General features: G+C 41.1%; 2 protein-coding genes across 7 annotated transcripts in view; one reads left to right on the top strand and one right to left on the bottom strand.

Moving 5' to 3' along the window:
• Nucleotides 1-1116: 1116 nt before the first annotated feature.
• On the bottom strand, nucleotides 1117-10432 carry dcaf8 (DDB1 and CUL4 associated factor 8). 2 transcript variants are annotated; one of them, XM_061796981.1, is made up of 13 exons: nucleotides 10192-10432; nucleotides 9746-9801; nucleotides 9589-9672; nucleotides 8225-8865; nucleotides 6772-6912; nucleotides 6597-6691; nucleotides 5854-5964; nucleotides 5380-5510; nucleotides 4955-5062; nucleotides 4748-4878; nucleotides 3523-3642; nucleotides 3327-3443; nucleotides 1117-3213 (listed from the first exon to the last, which is right to left on the bottom strand). In XM_061796981.1, the coding sequence occupies exons 2-13, from the start codon at nucleotides 9780-9782 to the stop codon at nucleotides 3106-3108; spliced, it is 1824 nt and encodes a 607-aa protein (XP_061652965.1). In that variant the 5' UTR covers nucleotides 9783-9801; nucleotides 10192-10432; the 3' UTR covers nucleotides 1117-3105. The 2 variants fall into 2 exon arrangements, with proteins under 2 accessions (XP_061652965.1, XP_061652966.1); XM_061796982.1 differs by lacking the exon at nucleotides 9589-9672.
• Nucleotides 9697-27622, top strand: part of LOC133488730 (guanine nucleotide exchange factor VAV3-like) — a 51094-nt gene continuing 33168 nt past the window's right edge. For 2 of the 5 annotated variants that reach the window (XM_061796976.1, XM_061796978.1), the window contains exons 1-8: nucleotides 9697-9837; nucleotides 14374-14571; nucleotides 17541-17657; nucleotides 24551-24609; nucleotides 24773-24838; nucleotides 26275-26383; nucleotides 26491-26586; nucleotides 27617-27622. The exon at nucleotides 27617-27622 is cut by the window's right edge and continues 63 nt beyond it. In XM_061796976.1, the coding sequence (XP_061652960.1) occupies nucleotides 9781-9837; nucleotides 14374-14571; nucleotides 17541-17657; nucleotides 24551-24609; nucleotides 24773-24838; nucleotides 26275-26383; nucleotides 26491-26586; nucleotides 27617-27622 (708 nt within the window). In that variant the 5' untranslated portion in view covers nucleotides 9697-9780. Of the gene's footprint in view, nucleotides 9838-14367; nucleotides 14572-17540; nucleotides 17658-24550; nucleotides 24610-24772; nucleotides 24839-26274; nucleotides 26384-26490; nucleotides 26587-27616 lie in introns of those variants that run through there. The other 3 variants (XM_061796980.1, XM_061796979.1, XM_061796977.1) reach the window with 2 other exon arrangements.

The following is a 27622-nucleotide window of genomic DNA, read 5'->3' as shown; positions in this document are numbered from 1 at the left end:
TTATTTAGAAATAACACTTTATCATCATTTTTTGTTTTAAGTGAATCATTCAAGAGGAAATTTATATAAACTGGGCTACACGAATTGTTCCTCTCAATGAGGGTTTATTGTGCCTTAGTTTTTTGGAAGACAAAAAAATACCATTCTTTTGAATAAAAGAAGAAATGGTGGAAAATGCAGTTTTAAATAAACAAATGTAATTGATAAGCCTCTAACAATTCCTTATACGGCGCGGTGCTGCTTGTGGTTTGAACTCCTCCCCTAAATGAAACAAGCTTCGCGGACACGCCCCTCCATTACTCGACACACGCCTCGAAGACTCGGCACAACCTGCAACATCACTAGCTAAAACCCTTTCTTGCACAACAGCAATCCATGCCTTCATTACATTTCGGCTGGCTTACTGTAATGCACTTTATTTTGGAGTCAGCCAGCCTCCCTTAAATGTCCACAGTTGGCTCAAAATGCTGCTGCTTGGCTTCGAACTGGAGCAAGTAAGCCTAAGAGAGGCCAGATAACTGCGATCCTGGTCTCCCCCCACTGGCTGTTTGTGCATTTTAGAATACATTTTAAGATTCTTTTTATTTGTTTTTAAATCTCCAAATGGTCTTGCCTTGCTGAGCTACTCCATCCCTACCCCCCTGCCCGGTGCCCCCAGGTCATCTTCATCTGCTTCAGTTAGTACTTGAAGTCTAGGCTGAAGCTCCGTAGGGAAAGGGCCTTTTACATTGCTGGTCCTATGCTGTGGAATAACCTCACTGTACACATTAAAGAAGCCCGTCTTAAAACTTCTTTATTCTTTGACTTTCAACTCTTAAGACTCAACATCTGTGTTACATTTCCTAATTTGATTCTTATCTATGTAGAGCACTTTATTTTCAGCTTTGGTTCTATTCAACGTGCTTTATAAATGAAGTTGATACGTTTCAGTAAGCCTATTTCAAAAATGGATGGCTAGAGGGTAGCGGTCAGCCACAAAGGAAAGTGCGTACAGATTCATTTCTGCATATCACACAACTTTTTCACCTTCTTAATTCACTGAATCTATCATGGCTTATTTTTTTTTTTTAAATTCTGAATTCCTTTAAAATAACAGACCGAGCAACAGGAAACTCATCACTATTACATCAGTCAGTTTAATGAGACATTTGTGTAATACCAAACAGGATGACAAGTAGCATCAAGAGTACCGTTTTTGTTTTATTGCACAAATTCTTCAACAGAATTCCAACAGAACCAGATCTTCTATGATAAGCCTGTGGATGGGAAATTTTGAATTCAGTTCTCAAAATGAAACACAGTACTGTTTACAATGGAAACTTTCTTTAATACTGTAAAGGACAGTTAGAACATAAGGGTGCATGTTGGCTCTGTATCCAATATAAACATCTGCAGTGTTAACCAATCAACCTTGTGTGACATCAAACAGCGTCTTCTAAATGTTTATTTTTTTATACAGTTTTCATATTTATATATGTACAATTCGACTAAGAGTTCTCAGAAAACGAGAAAAAAAAAAGCCGCGCTTCAATCGCTCTCACACCACAAAGAACGGGCAAGCAGACTGTCCAAAGAGACCACCTCCCTCCCTAAAATCCCCTGCCCCCAATTCCAGCCTATCAGCTGCTTGTAATTTAGCAACTGGGGGCCGTACGTGACCCACCTTCTCAAGGTTTACCAAATCCGATCCGTGGTGTATGCAGTGAAGGAGGCGAGTGGAACTTCCTGTCAAAAGATGGAGGCAACAGGAAGAAGCTTAAGTAGGGGGAAAAGAAATACCTACAAGTGTTGGGAAACAAAAAGACCCCCGACAAAACAGAAAAATCCCTCTTTTTAGTGCATTTGTCAAACTGCAACATCCCTGATTCAAAGTGCACTCAGTAGTTTGGGGGGGCAGCAATGTGGCAGGGATCGAACTTGATCACTCCGATGGGAAGGAGGGCGGCTACGTGCTGGTGAACATTTGGAGGCAGCAGTCAGAAAAATGAGACATCGGAAACAACTTGACGTCTTCGTACAGCGGCCAGCGTCCTGCGCCATCACTATGGCTGATTTGTATGTGTGCCAGTGTGTAAAAGAGTGAATTTATGTATCATGGTTGTCCAATGAAAAGCATGTAGCGCCCAAGTTTAGTGGGGGGGGGGGGGGGGGGGGGGGGGGGGGGGCGGGGATCTCCATTGTCCCAAATATGTGTGTGGTGATAAAATATTCCGTCTCCGTCACGCCCCCCTTATGGGCTGAAACATTTTTGGACACAAAAATCACAACCATTTTTCTGTTTTGTATTCATAAATTGCCTGAAACATTATTGTGTTTTTTGGGAGTGGACTCAAAATCTAGACATACATGATTTTAATGGACAGCGACGACGATGCACGTGTGTCAGTAATGCTTGCCTGTGTTCAACAATTTCAGGGCAAAAGAAATTGCACTGTATAATCCAATATATGTATCCTCACTGTCAAATGAAAAGCATTCTTTTTTTTTTTTTTTTTTTAAAGAGAAAAATTACAAATTGGAGACGCAAACTACCATATTTGGACGGCAAATCTTGTCTTTTTTTTTCTCTTATTGCCCAAAACATTTTTCTTGTTTCTTTTGGACACAAAATCACCAGTTGACCCCCCCCCCCCCCCATTCCTTTCTTTTTCTAGTTTTGGATTCAATAAAAACCCACACAAAATTTGCTAATTTCTTTTCTTATTGTCTAAAACATATTTGTTGGGGGGTTTATTTATACACAAATCACACTTTTTTTTGTTATGTTTTTCTCTTAAATCTATGGTCTGAAACATTTTGTTTTGTTTATACGGACAAACAATTCGTCTTTTTTTTTTTTTTTTTAAAGACACAATCAATCACAAAATTTGTACACCAAATTTTGAATTGTCTTCATTGTCCTAAACATTTTTGTATTTTTTTTCTGACCCAAAAATCACAAAATTTGTTCAACAAATTTGCTGGGGTGGGGTTCTACTTGTCCAACTTTTAGTGGATTTTTTGTTGGGGATTTTTTTTTTTTTTGGGGGGGACACAAAACGTGGACATACCTGCTTTTTATCGGACAGTGTCTGTAGTATATATGAGCGTGTGTGCGTGTGTGGCTCATGAGGACATGCACTGGACATGGTCCGGACCCCCCTCCTCTTCATCGGAGGTGTCCGGCGAGCTCCAGGACTCGTCCGTGTCAGCGTCGGCCCCCTCGCGCCGGGTCTGGATGGAGACGAGACGACAGAAAGCGAGCCGGGTGAGCTCATTTATATGGATATATGGACATTTCGTTAGGTACACCAGTAGAACGTAGCAAAGAATCTCCTCTGGCTCACCCTCGGGGGCCGTCGGTTCCTCATGTGTCTCATCAGGAACCACAGCAGCTGAGTGTCGTACTGATCGCCGTGCCGCACGCTATCCTCGTCGCGCTCTCGCTTGTTCTTCTTCATCACCTTCAGGTGCGCCACAAACAAAGCCCCGTTTGGGTTCAAGTGCAGGTGGTTAAATGAACCTCAGGTGAGAAGCCGATACCTCTTTGAGGCCCTTGAGTCCAGTGGGGCTCTCGGCGGTGGGGGCCCACAGCTTGATGTCGTGGTCCAGGCCGCTGGTGGCCATGCCGGGCAGGTGGGGGTGCGGCTCCAAGCAGTTCACCTGTGCAAAATCGCAACAGAAAATAGGTACAGTTTTTCCCCATTCTTATCCAAAACATTTTTATTCCTTTAAACACAAAAATTGACATTTGGACAATACATTTCTTTTTATGTATCTTTTTAACAGAAACTTTAGGGGCATTACTTTGGAAACAAAATTAAAAGCAAAAAATATATTTTTTTCATTATTGTCAAAAATATTTTTTGGTTTCTTTTTTTTTTTTGAACACAAAAATTACAAACTTTGGACAACAAATTTATGTTATTTTTCCCTTTTTAACCAAAATGTTTTTTGCTTATAAAAGTGAATGAACTGGTTGACAAGGATATATAAAATATGCAATTAAAAATAACAAATACATGTACCTTTATGAAAACTATATAATTAGAATTAATAAATTAAAAATAGAAATATTGAATGTATATGTTCATGTTAAATATATTTGAAAAAATTCATTTAAAATCAAATTAAATACAAATAACATTGTTATTTGATGAAATTAAAAATATAAAATAAATCCTCATTTATTCAACATGACTTCAAATGATTAAAAAAAGCTTTTTTCGTATAAATATTTAAAATTAAAATTGAATTAACTCCAATACATTCAACTAAAAGAAAGAAAATACATACATTTAAAAAACATTACAATTAAAATAATAAAACTTATTGAATTGAAGAAAAATGTTATTTTTCTTTAAATATAAATGTTCATATTTCAAAATTTAAAAATAAAATTAGACGAATGAACGGATGATTTAGCTTAAGAAAATATTAATATAGCGATGTTTTTGTATTTTAGCTCAAATATATTCATTAAAACCTGCGACACTAATGAGGAGAATCAGTTCTACAACAGTAAAACTGATGGAAATAATTTTACAAAACTTAATTTAAATCTACAAAAACAAACAAAAGAAATGCTCTGGTAATGGAGTGCTACATGGTGCTGCCTTTCCTGCAGATGGCGTGAATCCCAATCCTGCATCAACAGGTGGGCTGCGTCAGGACGGTCATACCGAAACCACCCTGGCGTTAGTACTTAAACAGCATGGTGCGACTTTTACCCATAATCCCTCATGGTAATGGGACAGGCTGTGCTCACCACTCCGCCTCTGTCGCCTTCCATGAACTGGACGATGCGGGCCGAGTGTTTGTCCCACAGGTAGATGTGTCCGCAGTCGCTGCCGCTCACCACAAACTCGCTGCACGGCCCGTAGAAGTTGACGCCCTTCACTGCAAAAAACAACAACAAAAACAAAATGTGAGTTGAAGGCTACTGATACGCGTTTGGGTGGACCCGTCGCCCCACCTGTGGCATTGTTGCGGTGTCCCTTGTATCTTCTGCAGTAGTCTGCGCCGTCGCTGTGGTTGGAGTCAAACAGATAGATGTCCTCGTCGTTGTAACTAGTTAGCAGCTCTAAATAAAAAAAGAATAAAGCGTGAAGCCCTGCATATTTAGTCTTCGGCATTCGCAGATTTGCTAAACAATACTATTGATGAGCCTTATGTGAAGGTGGTTTGTTTGTCTTGAATAAGTGAACTACTGAATACAGTCATTTATGTAACATAGGTTCAAGATCGCGTACATGCTAGATGCATGGTGTTGATGCTTTGCTGATAATTATTTGTGTTTTTATAGACCACAGTAAATAAATCAATCCAAACGGGGTTCAGTGTAAAACCATCATTTTTCCATTTGCATACTGTACTGTCCGTGTTTTTCGGGGTGTGTACCTGTGCCGTCGTGGCTGTACACCAGACAGGTGATGTTGGTTTTGGACTCGCTGGACACCAGATGCGACGGGCAGAACTTCTTCAGCACGCCATTGTTGTCGTTCTCGTTGATCTTCCTCTGGTCGTAAATCCTACGGAACAACAATGACGTCGAGGGCAGTGATCCTAACCACCGTGCCGCGGCACATTCGTGTGTGAAAATGATCCGGTTACAATTAATTTGTCTGAAAATGATTATTTATTTGCTACAAAGAATATATCTTTGTTCCTCTATGGATGTAAAGCACTTTTTTTCGATTAGACAATTCTACAGCCTGACTAAAAGAAAACTTCAACATAGGTCCTTGTCACCAAGTTGCCACAAGATAGTGCCAAAGCAATATTTGTATATTAAGACATAGCTTTGGCCTGAGCACACTGGGCTAAGGGCTGCATTCTTACATCATCATGGCAGCGGCCAATAAGCATACGTACCGGACATACTGATCCCTCCCACCGACCGCAAAGTGCTGCGTCTTGGCCGGGTTGACGAAGATGGTGTAGAGGCCCACTTTTTTGTCACCCTCCTTCACCACCACAAGCTTGCTGTCAGCCAAAGTGAAGGGTAGGGAAGTTTGAACAGTTGTTAGCCCATCAAACTCATTCCTTTGCCTTAATAAAGTCCTTTAGCTAAATGCTAACAAACAATGTAAAACATCATAGACGGGCTAACAAATAGTATCGGTGTCATGGCATTGTAACACTTTAGCTAACAGTTATTGGAACACAAATGGTGGCGCAATATATGTATAGAGGTAATATAACAATACCCACAGGCATACAGTATATTGTTTATCCATTGCGAAAAATGACTAATATTACCGAAGCTTACCGAGTCAATTTGTGAATCTCTGTCTGTATTATACTGCCCCAAGGGGGCAAAGGCGCACACACCAGAAGGAGCAGCATAATGTCAATGTTTAATTCTTTACATTCTATTTAATTATGTCATTACTGTATGTCTTTGCAAAGTACAATAATACAGAGTGCTATTTTTCTTATTCAAAAAGACATTACCATTTTTTTTTTTGGGTGGGGCTGGAGTGAATTAATGGCATTTCCCTTAATTTCAATGGGAGGGGGGGGGAATCATGTCGTGATGAAGCTTTTTTTGTTTTTTTTTTTGCTCGTGGGCGGCACAAGAAAAACACTGTTTCAGATGACACACCAGCACTCACCTGGCGGGGCGGTCGAGCCTCAGATCGATTCCGAACACCATGGCGTCCTCTCCCGCCGACAGGAAGGAGCACGGAGAGTCGGGCTCCAGGGCCAACTGATACAAAAACAAAAGAAACAATAAGAGACAACGTCTTGTCGCCACGTTCCGAAATGTGGGCGGAGGTGCAACTGGACCTTGTGTGCGGCCCCTTTGTGCTGCGCCACCCTCTTGGTGTTCTTGCAGCGCTGGGTGGCGGACAGCTCTGCCACACGGATCTGACCGTCCCGGGCGCACATGGCCAGGGTGGAGTCGCCACTGTGAGGTAGGAACTTCGCCTGGAGAATTATAAATAAATAAATAAAATAAGTACGTGTGATGTCAAAATCTGAGACTTGAGTAAGCCTCTCTAAAGGATTAACTCTACAAGTACTTCTTTTTATGCTCTTTCTTTCTGCAATGCTAACACAATAAGTTAGCAGTGCTGGAAACGAGGACTTGTGTCATGATAATATAAACCCAGAAATGGAACTTGTTCCTATGTAGAAAAGTCTCTTCGAATGGTGAGCAGCGCTGCTTTATATTAGTCTGATAATGCACCACACAACTTATTCTATAAATACAGATAAAACACCACTAAGTGAGCTTCCTGTTCCCTCTCTAGCATAAACACACAACAAAATAATTACACACATTATTTATTTAAACACAACACTATATTTTAGAAACATTGCCAGCTTAATGCTAACACGTAATGGAAAACCCTATAGACAGACTAGCAAAAATTTTGCATTAGAAGCGTTGAATAATTGGGTTTACTAATCAGTATTGCAATTTTTATTATTATTTTTCCCATAATCGTCCAGGCATAGATTTTTTGGGGGGGTAATTGAATCATTATCAAATCAGTCAAGTTTTCTTGTAATAGTTACAGACAATATACTACATTAATTCCAGCAACAGCTATACAACGCTACTAGGTGACATTATCACTCTGCAAACACCTTACTGGATGGAGAAATAAATTACTTCTTCAGTTAAAATTACATTTAATTTACCTTAAGAAATATTAGAATAAAATTTAAACTAAATTAAAACAAAAGTAAAATGCTATATGTGAAATTATAATTGAATTAAATGACAATCAAAATGTACATTTTAAAAAATTGCAACATCTGTCAAAGGGCATGTAGCTTTGCTTTATTTTGGTTACTTCTATATCGTTATACAAATGTGGCTTTTTGCTGAAAAATCCCTTGACAGTCTTGAGATTTCTTTGCTCTCCTTACCCAGCACAGGTTCAAGACACCCCATGTTGGATTTTTAGAAAAGCAGCACCGGAAACTAACGGGGCCTGCAGTTTGTTTCACAGTAGGCACAGTGTTCTTTTCTTCGTACACACGGCACAGGCAAAACTGTTGGTACTCTTTTGTTGAAGAAAGGAAAATCCATAACCGTCACAAAAACATTCTCCCAGAAGCATTGCGGCTTTTAGCAAATTCCAGTCTCGTCAGTTTCAAGTTACTTTGTTGAGGATTGTGGGTTTGACTTTTTTTTAAAGGCATGTACTATCCAGAGGTTACCTCCTGTTTGTGTTCAATTGTGAGCATTGTGTCTTGTAGAGCCAATGAAGGTGTTCCGCCCCCTCACCTGAAAGACGTTGCTCTTGTGCCCGCTGTCGAACTCCAGCTCGGCACGCCGGATGGCCCAGTCCCAGATGACCACGCGGAGGTCGTCGCTGCCGGACGCCAGGCGCGTGCCCGACGGGTTGAAGTGCAACGTGTTGACGCAGCCCGAGTGCCTCTCCAGCCGGCCCTGCAGCTCCAGCCTCTGCACCAGGCCGCGGGCGCCGCACACGCGCCTCACGAACTGCCGCGAGTCCCGGCCGATCTCACGGCAGCGCAGCGAGGGGATGGCGCGCCACGCCGGCCCGCGCAGATCCCGCAGCTCGGCGCCCAGCCATGCCTCCATCGCCTCGTCGTTGTCCTCTTCCTCCTCCTCCGCCTCTTCCTCATCTTTCAGCTCCTCTTCGTCGTCCTCGTCCGAGCTGGAGGAACGATTGTTGTTGTTGCCGGCACCACCGCCGCAGGGTCTGTTCCGCTTCCGGGCGGCCCTTCTCCCGCCATCCTTCGTCCTCTCTGGTCCGCCTCCCTCGCTCTCTCGTTCGCCGTCCTCAGTCAGGGAAAAGAGGCCGCTGCCATCCATGCTGTCTGTCTCTTCCTCCTCCTCGTTTTCCTCCTCATCCAGCTCGCTTTCCAGCGCGATCCTGTCACCCGACGCCTCTCCATTGTCTTAAAGTAAAACAATACAAATGGAGGTTAGTGCTGCATTCATGAAAGTTGGGCTCAGAAAAAACGCAGTGAAAATATAGTGGTGTGTGCCTGGGAGATGAGTCTCTTTACATGTGCACTAAACACAGCTGACTTGGCAGTGTAGTTTTTGCTTGTTTTTATCTTTAACGTTCACGGTTTACCTTTGAAATGTGACGTTCTTACTATGGAAATACTGATTACTGACAGGGTCTAATATCGTCCAATATTCTGCATTTTTTTAATACGAAGCCCAATAAGAACTCAATTTACAACTGGGTAAACTTCAGGGAATTATTGATTTAAAATCTCAGTTAACTTTATGAGCTGTTGCTAACCTGTGGCACTCCCTACATTTTTAGTTTTTGTTTGAATTTGAAATTGAAACAAAGAAAGAAAGTAAAACTTCAGTAATATTGAATTTTTGGGAAAACCACTGGAGAAAATTTTAGGGAGCTATTTATTTGTTTATGTTTTCATTGAGTTTTATAAGACGTGCTCCTAAGATTGGGACCTCAGTGTACTTTTTGTTTCATTGTGAAAACAAAGATGTTTGGTGTTTTAAAAAAAACAAAAACGTTGCAAATCTGAAAAGCTGTTTAAAGAAATATATGCTTTAGAGCATTTATATGAAGTTGGGAGTTTGTATGTCATTTGTAAATTGTAATTCACAGAAAAATGGGAGTCCAATAAAATGGGATTCACCAGTGTGTTTGGCTCCATCTTTGCTCCCACAGGCTTCCCCGTCTTTCTGTTGATCTCCCCCGGCTTCTTCCTCCCCAGAGGCCCCTATAAAAAGGACCAAAAAGCGGTCGGAAACGAGCCTAAAAGGCCACCACGGGTGGTTTTGCAGTCGACTTACCGTTGAGCGCTGCGGATTTGCCTTCAGTTTCCGCCATGACGTCCGTGAAGGCGAGTCTGTTACACACGTCAAAGGAGGGCAAAGTCATCCAGGTGTGTCAAAAGTGCTCAAGTGGACTTTAAAAAGTCAAGCATTGTCACCCCCCGTTGTGTGCGTGTGTGTGTGTGTGAGAAGGCGCATGCAGTCTGCTAGTCGGGCTAACCAAGCGGGCTAATTCCATCCAATTTATCCTCGCACTCTTTGTGACGGCATCGTTAAAACTCGGTTTGACGTTTTCAGGCCCGCTGATGTTAGCATGTAGCTAGTTAGCCTCCGCGCGGTTGGCAAAATAGTGACTAAAACGCAGCTGTCATTTCTGTTGTGGTTGCAAACACCTGTTTGGTCACACAACACGCACACGCTGTAGCTAACTTAGCTTTAGCATTTTTTTTTATTTTTTTTTTTACCTCGACTCGCAGGCCCGACAGCGTAGTTCTTCTTTTTTTTTCTCTCTCTTTCAGCTCAGTCCTTTTAATCTTTTATTTGGCAGTTTAGCGATCGTCACACGGCGCCTCGGCCGGTCAGAATGTGGCACAAAAGACGCCGCATTGTGCGTCAAGTTCTCAGAAAACCAACGAAGCGGCGTTCAAACAAGGTCGACTGCTCTGTTTATGTTTTGACGGTTTTGCTTCTATTTTGAGGAGCGGGGGGGGGGGGGGAGACTTCCGATGACGTAGTACATGACGTTTTGCCTAAACCCGGAAGTAGCAGCTGCGAAAGTGAAGGAAAAAGAAAGAAAAGAACGCGTGGTTTCTTGTTTTTTTCCAGTCAGAATTTTATTTTCCACAACATAAAAAAAACCTAATCATTTTTATGTTTTGGTAATCCAGCGTCTATTATTGGAGTTGTTTTTAAACCCGGAAGTAGCAATTGAAGAGAAGCGGAAATATGATCCATCGGTTACTCTTTTTTTCCTCATTTGATTTCCTCGTAAAATTTAATAATTGATAGTATTAAATCCAACGTCGCTGCTGTGGGAAAAGAAATATAAACATGTAACACAAACAGGAAGTGATTAAATGACTTCAAACTCGTGTAAAAATCGCTAACAACTCCAGTTTGACGTGAACACTTCACTTTCACTTTTCTTTTTATATTGAATTTTATATAAAAAAAGAGTAAGTTATTAGATTAAGAAAACCATTTCAACAAATCTTAATCTTGATCATAGCTCACGGTTACTTAGTTCTTCTTTTTCGTCTTTTATCTACGTTTATGATCACGTGTAATGTTTAATGCAAACCATTAGGTCGCGGTATAACTGCACGAGTATTTTTTAATTTTATTTTTTAATCGACTTCTGTTCATGTTTTGATGGTTCAGTTTTCATTGTATTTTGGTTGGTTTAATAAAATCAAACAGGTCCTACCCGATTTCATATTTTGTATAAGTGGATTTACCAGAAAGAAGTACTTTTCAAACCAAGTCTTTTTATTGACGAGATCACCATTCTAGAAACACTCCCGACTACGATCCCTTCGACAACACTTTGGAAACATCAGCGCAACAATTATGGTAGTGTTTCTTTGTCATTTTTGTTGTATCAATTTTGATCACGCAAAGATTTCTGTCTTGGACTAGATTTGAGATCGGTGCTGGAACAGAATCTTTGTGCGTGGTGTTCTGTATTGAGATTATCTGAGCACACCACACACAGGATGACCAAAAATGTTAAATGCCTGATTTTTCACATTTTTTTAAATTTTGAGTTCTGTAAGAGATTCACAGTCTTTTAAGATTTGAAAAATCCTTATATGTGTACCGGGCCTTTTACAAAATACGGCATCGGGTAGGACGTTTGTTTTGATTTACGGGCGGTTCCTTGTTCCTCAGTCAGGTTGCTTCTTGATTGGCTACATTCCGTTTCACATCACAATGCGAGGAGTCATTTTCCCAGACACGAAGATTTTTGCTCGTAAATATTGAACACCTTTAATATTTAAGATGGTCTTCCACGACTCGTATTGGACCCTATATTATCAGTTCAAATTCACACTTAACACACCTCAGACCGTTGGATAATCATATAGGATAATCTTATAAAACATAAAATCGTCTGGTGTTTGACGTCTTTAGTTGGGAAGGGGAAATATCGGGACCAAAACAAACTGATTACACTGTGGAACAATTTGAAAAAAAACAAAATTCTGTTGAGTTAGATTTGTATGCTGTTTAAAACTAAAATTGGCATGCTGATTCCAAAATTGCAGTCAGTTTTTTTTCTAGGACGTCAAGTTTTTTTCTCCACGGCTTACCCTCCAGATAAGCAAAATTCCACTGATTAGCTGTCGAAAGACTTGCCAGCTGATTACGATTGGACTCATCTACAGCTACATGGCAACTTCTTTGTGCAGTCACAATTGAGACAGTGCGGTAAGAGGGGTGTGCAGTTCCCAATAGGTCAGTACTATCAATATCTGCATACAGAAAGCTAGCATAGTAGGAATTAAGAGGATTTGTGCAGGCTTTTCTCTTAACCTTGTAACCATAGGCATACCATTGTAAAACGGTATGCTTAACCGCGTGTAACTATTCCATCTGTGTATGGTATGTATGTATATGTATACCTATGTTTTATTTACTTAGGTATACATATATTTCCTTTGTTCCACTTTGTTCTCACTTTGTTCAAAAAGTTGACGTGATAGAGAAAAACTGAGATTTGATTCCGCACCCAAAAATGAGTAAAAAATAGCTGTCAGACCTAACGCAAAAAAAAAAATGGTGTTCCCCAGTGATTGTCTTTGTGTGTACCAAGCCACATTCCCCATACTGATCTATGGAAGGTTCAAATCTCTTGTCCCGTTTAGTCCTCTCTTCACTTAAGCCTTCTGCATATCTCCTCTTGGATGCATTCTTCGCCGAGGTGATAAACGGCAGTAGCTCCTCGCGGTTGGAGGAGAAGCATCGTAAACAGGAGGGAGCAATGTCTCCTAGCGTTGATATATTCTCTGGCAATGCATCTTGGACTAAAAAAATAAAAATAAAAAATTATAAACAGGGATTGTCAGCTGTCTCTAAAAGGTTGTTCTGGAAGATTGTCCTCTGGGGTGGGGTGTGTTAAGCATCATTTTTTTTCTCTCTACAAAAATAAAATCTGGTTTGACCAGGAGACGAAAATAGCAAACACCAAATAATTAACCTTTCTCGAATAGTTGTGTGAACGGGAAATAACTGCACGGACTGTAATGGTCATTCATTCCGATGTAAATACTAAAACATCCGGTTTAAGACAAGATGGCTTCCTTCCTGTGTTTATGTCAGGGTCTTAATGATCCCACCGCATGGGGAACTCTCTTTCTTTCCTGCATGCTTACAGGAACTCAAGTTTTATCTCACTCTCAAATATGTGTAAGGGTAAATAATGGGTTAAGAATTCTGAGAGGAACTTGTGCATATTTTTGCTTGAGCGTTACTGGCCCGTCTGCGTGTCAATCATTACACGTGACGTGGTTATTAGTCAGGGTTGAACATGGTCAGATCAAGGTGTTTCCGTGCGTTTGAAAAAGTCTGCTTTCAATTGATTTGATGCAAGAGTTGTTTTTGTTGTTGTTTTGCAGTTGTACTATCCATCCATCCATCCATCCATTTTCTGAGCCGCTTCTCCTCACTAGGGTCGCGGGCGTGCTGGAGCCTATCCCAGCCGTCATCGGGCAGGAGGCGGGGTACACCCTGAACTGGTTGCCAGCCAATCGCAGGGCACATAGAAACAAACAACCATTCGCACTCACAGTCATGCCTACGGGCAATTTAGAGTCTCCAATTCATGCATGTTTTTGGGATGTGGGAGGAAACCGGAGTGCCCGGAGAAAACCCACGCAGGCACGGGGAGAACATGTAAACTCCACACAGGGGGGGGGGGCGGGGATTGAACCCGGGTCCTCAGAACTGTGAGGCTGACGCTCTAACCAGTCGCCCACCGTGCCATGTAAATTACAAATAAACATTATTAAAATAAAAACAATTCACTTTTTTTTACTGTAAACTAAAAATTTATTTTTTTAACTGTTGACATTGTTAATTAAAATGTAACATTTTAGTTAAAAAATTAAAACAAAAAATACATAAAATCCGTTATTCTTTGTAGATGAGAGAGAGGCACATGATTGAAGTCTTTTTTTTAAACAAACAAAATGTTAAATATATAAAATGTACCTATGTACAAATGTTTTCATTCCTTTAAGCCAAACCTATGGTTTATTTGTTTCCATTTATTGCCATAACATCCACACATACTGTAAATGAAGCATAAACAGTCCTGTTAAAAAAAGAGTGAGTAAGTAAATACAACAAATATGAATAATTAATACAAGCAAATTTTCTTATAGTATGTATAGCTTGTCATATATAGTATTTTTGGTCTTCCCGGAGAGAGACGACCACCTCCGTGGAAATATCACTTGAAGACGGAGGAACGGGGAGGGGGAAAGCTTTGCCCACTTTTGACCCACATCACTTAAATTGCGCCTGTCGTGCGTTTCCTCCTTCCACTTGCGCCGCTGCGAGCGAACCGGCTGTCGTCATGCGCCGCTTTTCTTTCTGCGTGTAAACTTTGTCTTTTTTTTTTCTTCCGTCCGTCCGTCATGGAGTACTGGAGGCAGTGCGCCGCGTGGCTCATCGGCTGCAAGGTGCTGCCGGTCAACCATCGCGTCACGGCGGACACGGCGCAAGTGTTCGACCTGGCGCAGACGCTCCGCGACGGCGTGCTGCTTTGCCAGCTGCTCAACAACCTCAGGCCGCGCAGTATCGACCTGAAACACATCAACCTCAGGCCGCAGATGTCCCAGGTACCAACACAGCGGCCCACTTCATTATAGCGCCAAAACTTTGGTCTCCATAGAAACAAGAACGCTGTTATTATCAACGTATTTCACAGACAAGATCGATAGTATCACGATACAGCTATTGCACAGTAATCGAAAAGAAAACCATTCATATCTATGCATACGGTATGATAAAATCCAGTAATTCGCCGTTTATCGCGAGGGTTCGTTTCCAGGCCACCCCGCAATAGATGAAATCCGCCAAGTAGCGGCCACCCCCTCCGACATATTTTAAAGCTTAATGAACCTCCCCAGACTCTTATTAATCTTCCCCACACTCCTCTTATAAACACTTCCTATACTCTTAAACACCTTTTAAACTCTTAAACATACGGCAATGCACAGTAGTACTGTACACTATGTACATTTTGTTCCATGTAATATGTGCTTTAATTACTTTTTGAAGTCGTTTTGTTTTCATTTACCACACACAAAAAAAATTGCAGCATACACTCAAAGTCCTGCAATATGACAAATTATGTGCGAAAATTCTGCAATGTATTTTTAAAGTAAAATTTAAAATAAAATATGATACTGTGATATTTTTCTAACAATATTGAATAGTACCATGTTGCAGCGATTGCAAGAAGCCATGACATGATATACACAATCCAGTTATATTGATACTGTATGATACGATCTGATATTGTTGCAGTTCTTCCCAACGATATCACTAGTGTCACGATGCAGTGATTGCTCGATAATTGATATATTGCAAGAAAACTATGATTCGATTAATAAAAATGTGTATGATGCAGTTGTATCAATTCTGGAAAATATATGATATCACAGCACTTGCGTAGTGCATAGCACTTGCGCAATAATAGATATATTGGAAGAAAGACAAAATATGTATGATCGAGTTGTATCGTTACGGTACAATTACAATATGGTATTGCAGTATTTTTCCACCAATATCATAGTATCACAGCGCAATAATTAATATACAATACATGGAAATTATAGGACACATGATGTCTCAGGAACTATGAAACTTAGAAATGATACGATACTATGACAAGCATCACAGGCTGCTTTTTTTTAAGACGCCCAAATACTGTATAATACATGATCGTGAAAATTTTCCAATGTTACTGATATTATCATGCTGTCATTGTTTGCATGATAATTGATATATTGGAAGAAAACCAAAAAAAAAAAAAAAAGTCAAATAAAAAGCTGGTATTGGCCACCGTATAATATACTACAGTTATGTAGACATAAAAGTTTCATTCAACGACTGTAAGTGACTCAGCAATCTGCATTAATATTAGTTGTTTTTTGGAGAATACAGTATATCCCCTCGAGTATTTTTATATTGTCTGTCTTCATGTGTTGGAGCAATGTTTGTGTTCAAATATCCGTTTATTAAAACGTCATAATGCCGCCACATAGATGTTATTTTTTAGCCCAACTATGGCATTTCGCATTATGTGTTGGCTTTAACAAGTCAAAATCCTAAATGTCAATAATGTGACTTAAAGTATAATGTTGTTGTTGTTCTCTTTAAATGCCCAGTTTTTCAATTGGATCCCTTCTACTTTGTCCTGCGGCCTCTCAGTGGGTGCTGATAACATCCTGACTTTGATCCACCAGTTTGGAGGGAGCTCATAAAATCTCTTAAAGAGTCAATCCTCATTTGTCGCAGGGGTTGTGTTCCAGAACCACGTAGAGACCAAGTAGAAACCAAATGATTTATTATATGACTACATAAATCCACAAGTTTCATTTCTGTATTTCAATGCTAATTTGTGAAACTGCACTGCAGAGAGAGCTGCAGGTATTTTATTTGAACACTTGAGGTCACCATCCACAACGGCCCTTGGAGACATGGTGTGAACAGGAGATTTCCTGATTAAACTGTTTGCACCATTCCTCACACTGACGGTCCTGGCAATTTAGTCAGCAAAAAGCATTATGGGTAACCAGATTTCATTGCGGTGAAGTATTTTTTTCTAACTACAGTACTGTAGTTGTAGAATATCAAGCTAAACGTTGCTCTTTACTTGCATTTGTTCCTGTCAATATTGTTATGAGTGTGTACATTAGCGAATTCATTGGGCTAAGGTTGGTGGTTTTGAATTTATTTATTAAAACTCTGACTGTGGCTTGTGTTTTAAATGGGTAAGATACTGAGAGATGTGTAATAAATCTGCGATACACTGAACCAGCACTAAACGAACCGCAATTTAGCGAGGGATTTTTGTACTTCCTATGAGCCGGCCGTGTTAAATGGGATATGTGCATTTGTGCGATAATTAACTTGTCAGGAGATGACGTGAAGTGTGGTCAGTTAAATGGACGCCGCGGCAAGGTTTTTAGTGCGGCCCTATTGTGTGTACCCACTAGACTGTGATGGCAAAACAGTAGGATAGCTCGCAGCTGTAGGTCAGAAAACAAAAAAAAGCAAACCTGCGCGGCCCCCTTTCACGGTGACCTGCTGACCCGCTAGCTCCCTGCGTGGAGAGCGTGGCATCAGGGTCAATGGAGCGCAGTATTGTGGGACAAACAAGCCGCCCTCCGGTGCTGTTTTCAGTGCGCTGCGTACGCGCAACGCTGGCACTTTTCTTTGTACGAGTCCAAACATGCGCGCAACTATGGCAAGCCGTTTATTCGAGATTGCTTCACTAGTACTGACATTGCCTCACTGGAGACACTGGAATCAAAATGTGTGTACAAATATACTATTGGTGCTATGATGGTGTCACGTGGACGACGTCATTTATTACATGCAGCACATTTGATATTTTTCTATTTAATTTCTATGATGTAGCCTCTTTATTAAACTTTGATTCTCTGCACTGAACTCTGAACACTTTTGTCATATCAGAAAATGGAGTCAACAAGTTTGGGATTTCACCATTTTATTGTGTGTTTTTTAAAAAATCTTTAATTTTTTATTTTTTTTAATCTCCTGGTTTTCACCGTTACAGTTCATGTGCTTGAAGAACATACGCACCTTCCTGACGTGCTGCTGCGACGTGTTTGGCATAAAGAAAAGCGACCTGTTCGACGCCTTTGACCTGTTTGACGTGCGCGACTTCGGAAAGGTGACATTAAGATTTTTATTTTTTTATATGACCACCGAACGGCATGTACAGTATCTCCAAAGCGTAGTCACGGCTTTTAACGCTGAATGCTATAGCATGTGGTTCCCGTACAAACTATTTTCTTTCAGTTGAAATGAGGTCCAAAGAAGCTTCCACTTAATCTGATAATCCCACACATTGCAAATATGAACTGTACCAGGCATCTTGTACAGGACTGTATAATCTCAGTCAAACAACCTTCTGGCAAGGCATCAACAACACTGTCACCATTCAGTGTGTCATGTACATCGTGGATGGATGAGATCCAGCCCTCCTTGTTTACAACTTGAAGAAGTGGAAATGTTTTTATTTGGTCTCCAGAAGGGAAGATGCGAAAAATCCGAGTCAGGATAATCCACTTTTTGTCACTGGTGCCAACTGGAGGACGAGAAGATGCAGCATTACAACACTGATAACAAACATGACTAACCTACATTACACTGACCACTGAAAAACATGCTTCATTCTGTTACTAACTAACTACTGCTATTACCACTATTACTACTATTACAACACTCCTACACTATAACTACTACTATTACTGCTACAGCTATTCCAGCTACTTCTACCACCACATACTACTAATGTACGGCAAGCCATTTGAGTATTTATTTGTAATGCTTGATGTCCAGTTTAAGGTCCAATGCTAGTACACATTGCAATAACTGTTTTAAAAAAAAATATTTTATTTTTTACTGTATGACATTTCTACACACTGGTAGGACAACATGAACGAAAACTCTTGCACTGCAAATAAGTGCTCAAATTGCTTTTGAGCATTTATTTAATACCCTTGATTTCCAGGTTAAGGTCCATGTTCTAGTACGCTCTTTGTCCTCACTAGTAGGACAATTCTGGCACACTAGTATGAAACAACTACTGTACATGTTACTCGTGAGGCAAAACATTTGGAGCACACTAGTTTTCATTCAGAATTCAAAGAACATGATAACTTCTCTGACTATAACAACTCCTTCTCCTACAAATATAATAATAATACTATCACTACTACTACTCTACACTACCACTTTTACAGCCTTTACTACTTTTTGCTATTTACTACTACTACTAGTGCCTACACTACTACTACAATTTATATGACTATCACTACTGCTGCTACTATTACTACTACTGTACAATCTACATTCCTTACTCCTACTACTACTACTAGTACTTGTACTGCTACAACTGCAACAACAACAACTACTACTACGAATACTACTACTACACTCCTACATAACCATTACAGCTTTGTGTCTTGCCATAAAATGGAGTCATTCCCTATTATTACTGCGTTTGTGCATGTATTTTTCGGTGTGTGAGTTTTACATGAGGCACCTCGTTGGGCAGCTAAGGGGTCCTTGGAAAGAGATTTTGGTTGTTTGTGGCAGTTATTATTATTATGGTTTCCGTTTACACAATTATTGTATTACTATTTACAATTCTGTATTTTTAGTGATTTTTATTTAAACATTTTTTTTTGTTTACAAAAGACAACGGGTCACGCTCCGCCCCTAGACGCGTTAAACGCGTCATTTCCCTGCCGTAGTTTGTGCTACGTCATTCTCTGTGCGCCACCAAGTGGGCTAGCGCGGGAAGTGAATCGGGCATTCGCCAAATATATAAAAATCAAATACTGAAAAATGAGGCAAGATGTTAGAGGAGCTGATCAGCATAGTAGTACTAGTAGTGGCTTGGGTGAAAAAAAAAATTGTTACATTGTCCAGGTTTAAAAACATTCACACCAGGGGGCTGACTTCACTTCTGTTGGCAGTTTATCCCATTTATGTGGCGCATAACAGCTAAATGCTGCTTCACCACTACCTCCACCTACTACTACTAGTACTACTATTTCTACCGTCCACCAACATCACTGATAGTGACACTATTACTACTATTCTTACTACTCCAAACCAACCCTTTCATTGATGAATAATCCATTAAGGGATGTGTCCCAATACTTTTGTGGACACAGCGATGGCCTTGAGAAGAAGTTCATTCAAATTGCTGGTAAATGACATTTTCTCACTTCACAGGGGAGATGCGCCTCCCCAATCCCACCCTCTGTATTTAATGAGTGTCACACCGCAAAGAGGACACACTGCAAGTGCACCTGGTGGACAAGAAGCTACACCAGTATTCACACAGGAAGCTGCATGCAGACAGCCTGTTAAACGTAAACCTCATTAACCGCCTCTTCAACTCAGCTCTTCGTTTCTTCAAAGTTTGAGAGCCTTTTTTTTTAGAAATTTACCAGAAGAAGAAACCGTGAGACAGACTCCGGTTAATTTTGTTTTCGAATGCTACGTGTTGACTTTTTCGAAAATTGATGCTAATATTAATTATTGAAGTTGCTGTGTCGTGTGAATTATAATATATATATATATATATATATATATATATATATATATATATATATATTTAAACTGTTATTGAGGGTTAGGTTAATTAATTCACTCTACAGCCCCCAAACAATATTGTTTTACTAAGCAACTGTGTTTTTTGTGCATGAAATCCTACTAATTTCTGTGATGTTTTAGTTGGAAATTGTACCAAAATTAAGGGATCCTATTTGGTAAATTGGTACCAAAAAACAGTCATGATGAAAAAAAAATACAATAAAGTAACATTTATAATATATAATATAACATTGTTCAAAATGTTTCAAATTCCGATTTTTCGCAAAAGTAAAAAGAAAATATTTTAACGTAGTACAATAATCGTTTTTTACAAATTATTATTTGTAATAATTAGCATAGTAAATATTATCAAAATAAGCACCATATTAAATTACTATACTGTACTGTGGATACTGTACTTAAGTACTCATACTCACACTTGAAAAAAATACTCCGATACTACACACACCGATACCAGTTTAGCAGCCTGACAGATACCTTTGTTAGCTGTGTGAAGACATTTTAAGGTAAAAATTGTTACTCGAAACTTGCACAATCTAATGCCATGTTCAAGAAAGGTTTTGTTTTTCTGAACAATATTTTATGAATAAAACATTTTCATCACAATTGCAAGATGTAATGGCATTAGGAAGCATTGGCGAGCACTCAAATGTAAGTACTTGTACTCGTAATTGGTCTGAAAAACCGTGCTATTGGTGCATCCTTATAAAAAAACAACAACAATTGGACTATTTCACAATAGCATGGCGAAGCGCACAAACTCCTGCTGCAACATACTATTATACAAAACAAAACAAAAACAAATCACTATTATGCTGTTATCACCATCAATATTTACATTTGAAATTTTATTTTATTTTATTTTATTTTTGGGGTCAGGGTCATTCATTCATTCAACACCCCTTGAAATATACAAATGTTAAAAATATTACGAAGCGAAATGCATTTATTTGCATGAAATCTTGCTAATTCCCTTGATATTCTTAAACTGTGAACCATTCTACTCGCCACGTGAGTTCGCATCATTCATACTGGCTGGAGTCTATATAACGCCTCAAGCTAACACGAACGCCGCATTGCTAACGCTCGCCGATCAACTCAACGAAATTGAAAAAAAACAGCCCGACTCACCCCTCATTATTCTCGGGGACTTTAACAAAGCTAAACTCAACCACGAACTCCCTAAATACAAGCAGCACATCGACTGTCCTACCAGGGAAAATAATACTTTAGACCACTGCTACACTACGGTAAAAAACGCATACCGTGCTATACCTCGTGCAGCCCTGGGCTCGTCTGATCACTGCTTAATTCACTTAATACCGACGTACAGGCAAGAACTTAAATGTGCGAAGCCTACAGTGAAAACAGTCAAAAAGTGGACAAATGAAGCCAAGATGGAACTTCAAAGCTGTTTAGACTGCACAGACTGGAGTGTCTTTGAAAATTCAGCTGGCAGCCTGGATGAATATACGGACACTGTCACATCCTATATCAGTTTCTGTGAAGAGGTCTGTGTACCAACAAAATCATTTCGCACATTCAACAACAATAAGCCGTGGTTCACTGCTAAACTTAAGCAGCTTCGCCGAGCTAAGGAGGACGCATATCAGAGCGGGGACAGGGCCCTGTATAATCGAGCTAGAAACCAGCTGACTAAAGAAATTAACATTGCAAAGAGGATCTATACAGCAAAGTTGGAAAATAAGTTTAGCGCAAACGACTCTAAATCAGTCTGGCATGCATTCCAATCGCTGACTAATTACAAGCGACGATCCCCCCAAGGTGAGATCAATAGGACACTAGCCAACGACTTGAATACCTTCTACTGCAGATTTGAAAAGGACAGTTTCACACCACAGACCCACCCGGCCGCACTCGCGACCACAATCACACCTCTGACGTCTGCGTTAACCATCCATGAACAGGATGTGAGACGCATCTTCAAACAACAAAAGATTAACAAAGCGGCAGGCCCGGACCACGTGTCCCCATCCTGCCTCAAAGTCTGCGCGGACCAGCTCGCTCCAGTCTTCACTCAGATCTTCAACAGATCTCTGGAAATGTGCGAAGTTCCATCCTGTTTCAAACGCTCCACCATCATTCCAGTCCCCAAGAAACCTGCAATCTCGGGTCTGAATGACTACAGGCCTGTCGCTTTGACATCTGTGGTCATGAAGTCCTTTGAACGTCTCGTGCTGGACCACCTCAAGAGTGTCACAGGTCCCCTGCTGGACCCCCTGCAGTTTGCCTACCAAGCGAACAGATCTGCGGATGATGCAGTCAACATGGGACTGCACTTCATCCTAGAACACCTCGACAGTGCAGGGACCTTACGAGAGGATCCTGTTCGTGGACTTCAGCTCAGCGTTCAACACCATCATCCCTGAACTCCTTTCATCCAAGCTTCTCCAGCTCAGCGTCTCACCTGCCATTTGCCAGTGGATTTACAGCTTTCTGACGGGCAGGACACAGCAGGTGAGGCTGGGGGAGGCCACCTCATCCACACGCAGCATCACCACTGGGGCGCCCCAAGGTTGTGTCCTCTCTCCGCTGCTCTTCTCTCTCTACACGAATGACTGCACCTCAGCGAACCCGACTGTCAAACTCCTGAAGTTTGCAGATGACACCACAGTCATCGGCCTCATCAAGGACGGTGACGAGTCTGCATATCGACAGGAAGCGGAGCGGCTGGAGCTGTGGTGCGGCCGACACAACCTGGAGCTGAACACGCTCAAGACTGTAGAGATGATCGTGGACTTCAGGAGGCATCCTTCGCCACAGCTGCCCCTCACGTTGTCCAGCTGCCTTGTGTCAACCGTCGAGACCTTCAAGTTCCTGGGAATTACAATCTCCCAGGACCTGAAGTGGGCGACCAACATCAACTCCGTCCTCAAAAAGGCCCAGCAGAGGATGTACTTCCTGCGGCTTCTGAGAAAGCACGGCCTGCCACCGGAGCTGCTGAGACAGTTCTACACAGCGGTCATCGAATCAGTCCTGTGTTCTTCCATCACAGTCTGGTTTGGTGCTGCTACAAAAAAGGACAAACTCCGACTGCAACGGACAATCAAAACTGCTGAAAGGATTGTCGGTACCCCCCCTACCCACCCTTGAGGACTTGCACGCTGCCAGAACTAAGACAAGGGCGTGCAAAATCCTCTCGGACCCTCCCTACCCCGGTCACCAGCTCTTCCAGCTCCTTCCCTCAGGTAGGCGCTACCGATCAATGCAAACTAGAACTAGTAGACATTCCAACAGCTTCTTCCCTCTTGCAATCAGCTTCTTAAACAGCTAACCTATAATTCCATTACAACAAGCTGGCAATTTTTTGACTTGAGTTCGTTGTCACATTTCTGTGGGGCCAATTATGTATTACTCGTGCACTCGCTGTAGTTGTCTCGCCATGCTGCACTATTTGCATATACTGGCCACTCATGCCAGAGTAGCATCTGCTCCATTTGCACACTGATTGAGGAGTATCCGTAACATTTGCACAGCCATTGTCCCAGATTATCGCACTACTCGTCACTTTAAACCGCATACACTCCTTGAAGTCTCAGCGCCCTTTGCACAATGTTCATTGCACCGGACTATTGCGATATTAGTCATTCGAAGTGCTCTAAGTGCTAGAGAACTCTGCATCTTTTTGCACAATTGTTTTTTGTCAATGTCTTTATGTCTCCAAAGTGTTCTGTAAGTTGACTGTCTGTTGTACTAGAGCGGCTCCAACTACCGGAGACAAATTTCTTGTGTGTTTTGGACATACTTGGCAAATAAAGATGATTCTGATTCTGATTCTGATAGCATGCTTGTTTATCACATAAGAGTACGGTTGTACTGCCCCCCCCCCCCCCCCCCCCCCCTTTAACAGTTCTTTTCACTGATGATAACAATCCCAGTATTGCAGGTAGTGCACTGGAAAGCCTACGTATTTCCCCGTACTTTGGTTTAAGAGTTTGGTGGTTTTCAAGTACAAAATGTGACAAAAAACAGTCCTTCTTCCAACTTATAAAGTTGCTAGCTATAAAGTTTTTTGACTTTAATGTATGTATTAAACACGTTTAAAAACAATCCATCAAGGAATGAAGTGTTGTTTTGATATTTTTGAAAAACTGCTGGGTCAAAGTTTTCTGTTACATGTGATAAAGCAAATCGTTTTTTTTTTTCTTCTGGTTTTTGGGGTGTATCTCACTCGAATAGATTTGCCCCTGAGCAGCATCCGAATCCCAAAATGAGCCATTTGTAGTAAGCTGACACATTTTAAAGCTGTTACTTGAGGACCAAGAATGTGATATGCTTACAAATTGAAACTTGACATGGAGCAGAAAGTGTAAGAAACCATTTTTGCTTCTGAAACGGAATTAACTTTATTCACCGTTCTGGAGGAAATGTATTACTCACTGCTCTGACATGATACTTGATGTGTTTCACCAGGTGATGGACACTCTATCCAAGCTCTCGTATACAGCAATAGCACAGCAAGGAGGATTCAAGTAAGTTGTTGTTGTCCCGGCGCTCATTTTCCCTACTACACCCTCACCGCATATGGCTTGGATGTCACCATCCTAACGCACGTACACATTTTAACCTGCTTCTCACATAGTTGATGGAAAAAACTTTTCCCATTGCCTTGAACGTTTTCTTTGTCATTTTCAGGCCTTTCCCCACAGAGGAGAGTCTAAAGGACGAGGATATTTACAATCACCTGGAAGACCTGATTGAGTATGTATGAGGCGTCTCCCGGCTCTCTCTCTGAGGGTCCATTACTGCTGTTGATAGAACATAATTATGTCAGCGCGTGTCAGAACCGGCTCGGCCCATCATCTCGGCTCTCCGGGGCTCTGCTGTGTTTATCTGCTATTATCAAAGGAAATGAATGAGTTTGCATGACATACCTATTAAAAACTCTCGATCAGTGGGGGTGGGCTACCGACGGCTCACCGGAATGTTTAATGCTTCTTTATGGCCAGTTATGCCAGTAGGGGGCGCACACGAACTACTTCGTGGTTGGACCTTCCTCACACAAGTTTTGTCAGGGTCTCTGACCTTGTGCAGCTTGATTTAGTTTTGTGTTTTATAGCGAGACATCAGACTCGCACAATTACAAAACCTGTAATCACTTGGAATTTAGCGTTATCTATGTGTCTGGTATTTGTAGCTCACATTTGGTAATAATATCTCTAGGACAAGTACGTCTTTGATGGACCCCTGGAAATGGCTGAAATGACCCTAACCAAAATGGCCGACTCGCCATGTCTTTTCGTGCATGGCTTCTTGAGACTTTTCAGTGCGTCTACTTAAGATAGACATGCCCACCAAATTTCATGTTGCTAAGTAAATATGGCTTCAGGGGTTGAATTAAAAAAAAACAAAAAAAACAAATCCAGCCAATGTGACCAAATTTAAAATTTCACTGAAATGGCCTTTAAAAGGCTCCTTCCAACTAAAATGGCAGACTTCCTGTGACTTTTCTGTGGGTCTGCTCATAATAGACATATCTACCAAATTTCTTGTTGCAAATTAAAACTCGCTTTGGGGGCTGGATTTTCCCAAAAATTCCAGGAATACTACCTAGCGTAAATGTTCATCAAAATCACCCCAAAATGGGCACTTTGAACAAAAATGGCAACCTACCTTTTTTGCTTCTTGAGACTTTTTTGTAGGTCTACTCATGATAGACATGCCTACCAAATTTCACGTTTCTTACTGATACTTGCTTTAGGGGCTGGCATTACAAAACATTCAGGTATACTAACAAGTGTAAATGTTGACCAAAATGACCCTAAAATGGTCACTTCGAACCAAAATGGCAGCTGTCCTGTGTCTTTTCAGGCATGACTTGTTGAGACTTTTTTTTTAGGTCTACTCATGATAGACATGCCTACCAAATTTCACGTTCCAAAGTAAACCTTTCTTTTGGGGCTAGATTTTAAAAACATTTATTACATTTTCACCAAAAGCACCCTAAAATGGGCGCTTTGTACCAAAATGGCAGACTTCCTGTGTCTTTACACGCATTGCTTCTTGAGACCTTTTTCTTGGGTCTACAAATTTCGTGTTCCAAAGTGAATCTGGCTTTTGGGGCTGAATTTTCAAAAACAATCCAGCGTAATACTACCAAATTAAAATCATAAGGATTGGTTTTGTGTGGGTCATAGTGAAAATGCTTTGGAGAATGAGGAGGATTTGTATGCAGCGGTGTACAGCCTGGAAGAAGACTATGTAGGCGGAGAGATTTATGAAGACCTCATGAGGACCGAGCAGCAGGTACACACACACACACAATGACTATACTGTATCACTGTATTAGAAGCTTGCTGAAAGTACTTTTTATCCCTTCGTTAAGATTCACAGCGAGACTCGTTTATTTCCAGAAGCAGGTCGAGATGTCAGATGTTCGCAGCTGCTGCCTCTCCGAGATCAAGCAGACGGAGGAGAAGTACACGGAGACGCTGGAATCCATCGAGAAGGTACACGCGCCGCCATCGGATCTCGCAGGGACATGATCAAACTTCCCAAGAGCGCTATGTTGACATCAATTATTGATTGGCGGACACAATTGAGACAATATTTTTGCTTGACTTGAGACCTGTGGAAAAAGTGAAGTATTCCACTAGATACAATTAAGTTTGACATCACATTTCGCCTACTTTACATCAGACCGCCCCCCATACTGAGTTTCTCCGCCCATGACTTGATAGGTAGGCCGGGCGAAAATTTGCCATTTTTAAGCCACAGCCGGACAACACTTACGGGATTAATAAAGTGTCCGTCTCTCTGACCTGACCCTAGTAACCTCTCCACTAGGGGTTGAACGACACAACTGCAGGGTCGCTACTCGTTATAATATAAGATCATAGTATGCAATTAAGAAAAATACTAGAGGATGCTTTGCAATGATGTGTTGTAGCAAACCTGCAGTTGTATTGCGTGGATTGTTGCAAGAGTTTTTATAAGATCCGACCGTCTGTGAGACCATGAAGTTGTCTGAGTGTGATTTGTGATTGGCTGGCTGAGTTGGGGGATGGAGTGACTGGAAGGCGGAAGAAGTGGATGTCTTTTCGGATGGGCGTTCAGAGCACTTGTGCTTTTGTTATATTTGAGGATAGACTTGCATATTTTGCAAGTGACTGTGCCACTGGTGTCATTCTTTTAGTCACTTGAGGAACTGCTGCTAGTTTGTTGCGCAGACCGACCACGGTGTACAAGGCCTTTCACCCACGAGTCCATTTCACCCAAGACCCAAATGAAGGCAAATGGCGTAGAAAATTAATGGATGGATGATAACTTTGTTGATGTTTATTGGATCTATTGGTCTATGACCGTGCCTTTCTATCTATGGCACTTTTCCTGTCTTTTATGTAAATTTCCCACTCCTGCAGCCCCAATTTGCAATTCCACCGCCCTCCGTTTGAGTCCTGTTATGAATTAACACGCATTAACATTCATATTGTCGCCAGCAGGTTGCATAATGACATCGGTGTGTGTGTCTGCTCACAGTATTTC

This window comes from Phyllopteryx taeniolatus, chromosome 14 (assembly GCF_024500385.1).
Source record: "Phyllopteryx taeniolatus isolate TA_2022b chromosome 14, UOR_Ptae_1.2, whole genome shotgun sequence".
Taxonomy (NCBI): Eukaryota; Metazoa; Chordata; class Actinopteri; order Syngnathiformes; family Syngnathidae; genus Phyllopteryx; species Phyllopteryx taeniolatus.
The sequence above is the reverse complement of the archived record's forward strand: the minus strand, read 5'-3'. Positions and strand labels throughout refer to the sequence as shown.